Raw genomic sequence first — 4,121 nt, 5'->3', positions numbered from 1 at the left:
GCATTGTGGATGGGAATGTAAAATGATGCTGCCATTTTGGAAAACAGTTTGATATTTCTTCAAAAAATTAAACATAGAGCTACTAGTTTTTAAAATAAATTTATTTATGCATTTATTGGCTGCATTGGGTCTTTGTTGCTGTGGGCGGGCTCTGTCTATCTGTGGTGAATGGGGGCTACTCTTTGTTGCACTGCTCAGGCTTCTCATTGTGGTGGCTTCTCTTGCTGTGGAACACCAGCTCTAGGTGCATGGGCTTCAGTAGTTGTGGCTCACGGGCTCTAGAGCGCTGGCTCTGTAGTTGTGGCTATGGGCTTATTTGCTCCATGGTATGTGGGATCTTCCCAGACCAGAAATTGGACCCGTGTCCCCTACATTGACAGCCAGATTCTTAACCATTGCACCACCAGGGAAGTCCTAGAGTTACTATCGTATGACCTAACAACTTCACTTCTAGGTATGTACTCAAGATAATTAAAAACATTGTCCACACAGAGACTTGTACATGGATGTTTATAGGAGCATTGTTTGTAATAGTCAACACACGTGGAAACATCCCAACTGTCCATCAACTCATGAATGAGTAAAAAAATGTGGTATATCCATACAATGGAATATTATACAACTATAAAAAGGAATGAAGTATCAATAGATGCTACAGCACAGATTAACCTTGAAAACATTATGCTAAGTGAAAGAAGCCAGACACTAAAGACATATATCATATGATTTCATTTATATGAAATATCCAGAATACACAGGTCCATAGAGATAGAAAGTGGTTGCCAAGGACCTGGGGGACAGGGAGAATGGAAAGTGACTGCTAATTGGTTTGGGGTTTCTCTTTGGGGTGATGGAAATGTTCTGGAATTAGATAATGGTGATAGTCTCAAAATCTTGTGAGTATACTAAAAGCCACTGAATTGAATTTTATGGTATATGAATGTATCTCAGTAAATTCTTTTATTTATATACTATTCTGTGTAGGCAAGTTGGGGTAATGGAAAGAATGAGACAGAACTTTAGTATTAGATCCTGTTTAGAAACCTGACTTTAGGAGAGTTTTAATCTATCTGAGCTTTAGTCTCCACTTCTGAAAATTCAGGCGTTAATATCAATCTTACATATTTTTATGTGTATTAAGTGAGAAATATATATATACATCATTTTGGGGGATGGGGTGGGTCTGACATATAGCAGGTGTATAACACATGCAAATTTGTTTCCTTCCTTCTTTCCTTCCTCTCTCCCTCCCTCCTCTCTTTCTTTCCTTCCTTCCTTCATACTGGGTTAAGGCACTGGATCAGGAGAAAAGAAAATATAGGAGTCCTGCTATTGATATGCAGACAGTAGTCGAACCCTCCCTATGAATTGGGGGCAGAAGATTGGGGGGATGGGGAACAAGTCAGAGGGGAAAACTCTGATTCAATCAGAATTCTTCCATTCATTCATTGCAATGTGCAGCTCATCCCAAGAGAGGGTCTGTAGGAAGTCATCGACTTTGCCTCTAAGGAAGTGGGAGCTGTCTATTAGCTATGGGGATGGCTGTTGACAAAACAAAGTTGGTCTTTGATTCCAGGCAGAAATGGCTTGATCTTTCTTGAGGACAGTGACCACAAGAAAACTAGTTTTTTAAAAATGCACTTCTTTGGGCTTCCCTCTCCTCCACCCTTTCTCTGGAATTTTGGACTCTATGCATTTTTGAAATGCATACCTTGAAAAAACTCCATAGGTGATTCTCAAACAGTGCTTTTTAAAACTTTGTGTATTCAAATCACCTGAAGCATTTTGCTAACATGCAGTTTCTTATTTGGTAGGTCTGGAGGGGGCCTGAGGCTCCTCATTTCTAACAGGCTCCCTTCCAGTTAAGGCCAAGATGGGGCTGACCCACCGACCACACCTTCAATAACAAAGGCTTAGCAGCTGATCTGCATGAAACAGATCTAAACTGAATGCTAGACTAATTGTTAAAGTTGAAAAAGCTGGGTTCTATGACTATAACGTGCACTGTAACTTTCCAGTCGGCCTAGAGCTTATCTGCTGAAAGTCTTCATGCTGTAGAAGGTGTGGTGGCCACTTCCGTACCTGGTTGGTCTCTCTGGGAAGGAGAACTATCAGAGAGGAGAGGGCAGCTGCTCTTCTAAGGTCAAAGTCTGAGGGCAAGTGACCTAAAATTCACCAGAAGCGACCACTGGCGACTGCCGGGATCGTCAGCCTGAGATGCCTTGGGGTTTTTGATCCAGTCTCCCGGGCGTGTCAGAGGTGTTTGGGATGCAACACGGACATCGTGGGGGAAAGAGCTCAGGCTTTAGAGTCGGAGAGGTCTCAGACCTCTTTGTAACCTTGGATTGTACTTAACTTACGAATAAGAGAACGATCTGAGCCACAGTTCTCTTATTCATATAATGGAGAAAATAATACCTGCCTTGCAGCATTGTGTCAAGGTTTAAGAGAGAATGCAGGTAATGTGCCTGCCACAGTCAGTGCTCTGTAAGTGGTGGTTCTTAGCCACTGATGGCAGGTCACAGTGCACATCGAGGAGGAAGGGCCACCAGGGAGAGGGAAGGGCTGGAGAATGTTTACTCTCATTTGTTTGCTCACAGTGGATGCTTAAGTCAACACGTGTTGATTTAGGAACTCATTGGGTTGTACCCTTTGGCTTTTTGGTTCAGGGTGGTGAATGTTCAGCTTTTGTAGATCCCGTAGTGTGGATCCTTTTGCTTTAGAGGATAATCTAGTGGTCATTTGTTTAGAAGATGCAGACCATCCTTCTCATTCCCTGAAGCTGACACATTTTCAGAGAGATGGCACACTAGTATATATCACATCAAGAATTTTCAAGGACGCGCCGGCGCCACAGTGGCCGAGTTCTCCGGCTGCAGGCTTGCGGCTCCCCCCGCCGCCGCCGACGGCTTCGCGCTGCCCGGGGGCCGGGGGTGCGCGAGACTCTCGTGTGCGGGGCGAAGCGTGTGCCTCCGCAGCCCAAGGCGCGGAATAGGGACGCCCTGGCCTCGGGGCCATTGTCCCTCGCTTTATTTTTGTTGTCGCGAGCGCTGTCCGCCCGGGAGGCGCCCCGTGACTGGCGCGATGAGTGCCAACGAGGACCAGGAGATGGAACTGGAGGCATTACGTTCTATTTATGAAGGAGATGAAAGTTTCCGGGAATTAAGTCCAGTTTCATTTCAATATAGGATAGGTGAAAACGGTGATCCCAAAGCCTTCCTAATAGAGATTTCCTGGACAGAGACCTATCCCCAGACACCTCCAATCATAACTATGAACGCCTTTTTTAACAACACCATATCGTCAGCTGTGAAGCAGAGCATATTAGCCAAGCTACAGGAAGCAGTGGAAGTCAATCTCGGGACGGCCATGACCTACACGTTGTTTGACTATGCCAAGGACAATAAAGAGCAGTTCATGGAGAATCACCATCCCGTTCATTCTGCCACATGCATAAGCAACATCATCTCAGTCGAAACTCCTAACACAGCCCCAATCAAGTAAGAAAAAAGACAGAAAAGAACAACTTTCAAAAGCCCAGAAACGTAAGCTGGCAGATAAGACAGATCACAAAGGAGAACTTCCCGGAGGTTGGAACTGGGTTGATGTGGTGAAGCATTTAAGCAAAACCGGCTCTAAAGATGATGAATAGTGCTTGGAATTTGAGACGAGGGAAGAGCATCCTTTAAAAAGTAACCTGGGTTCAAAATCTTTCATTACTCTTTTCTGGTATTGAGGTGACTTTTTATAAAACAACTTTTTTGTATGTTTCTTACGTAAAAAAAATGTTTTAAGCGGAAAGTTCATGAAGAGATCTGGTTGTATTAAATTATTTTCACAAACTTGCCTTAATAAAAGGTGAAAATGTTAAAAAAAAAAAAAAAGAATTTTCAAGCTGAACTGGCCCTAATCATTTTAGTCAAACTCCCCCATTTACATCTGAGAAAACTGAACACAGAAAGATTATACTTGCCTACGGCTATAGACCTACTTTAGTGGCAAAGCTGGGCTTAGGACACCACCGCTCTGACTCCTACCAGCTCTTGGCTGGGTGTTTTCTACACTGTACCGTCCTACTATCTAGTTAATAAATGCTTGTTCCTACTTAGCATTTTAGATTC

General features: G+C 43.7%; 1 protein-coding gene across 1 annotated transcript; it reads left to right on the top strand.

The window, feature by feature from the left end:
- The first annotated feature begins 2,893 nt into the window (after positions 1 to 2,893).
- LOC130861467 (RWD domain-containing protein 4-like) lies at positions 2,894 to 3,860 on the top strand. Its single transcript, XM_057750381.1, is given in 2 exon segments — positions 2,894 to 3,495; positions 3,497 to 3,860. Coding segments are annotated over 2 exon segments (567 nt in total). The 5' UTR covers positions 2,894 to 3,084; the 3' UTR covers positions 3,653 to 3,860.
- Positions 3,861 to 4,121: the final 261 nt, after the last annotated feature.

The sequence above is a fragment of the Hippopotamus amphibius genome, chromosome 9 (genome assembly GCF_030028045.1).
Source record: "Hippopotamus amphibius kiboko isolate mHipAmp2 chromosome 9, mHipAmp2.hap2, whole genome shotgun sequence".
NCBI classification, from domain to species: domain Eukaryota; kingdom Metazoa; phylum Chordata; class Mammalia; order Artiodactyla; family Hippopotamidae; genus Hippopotamus; species Hippopotamus amphibius.
This window is presented reverse-complemented; position numbering and strand designations above follow the sequence as displayed.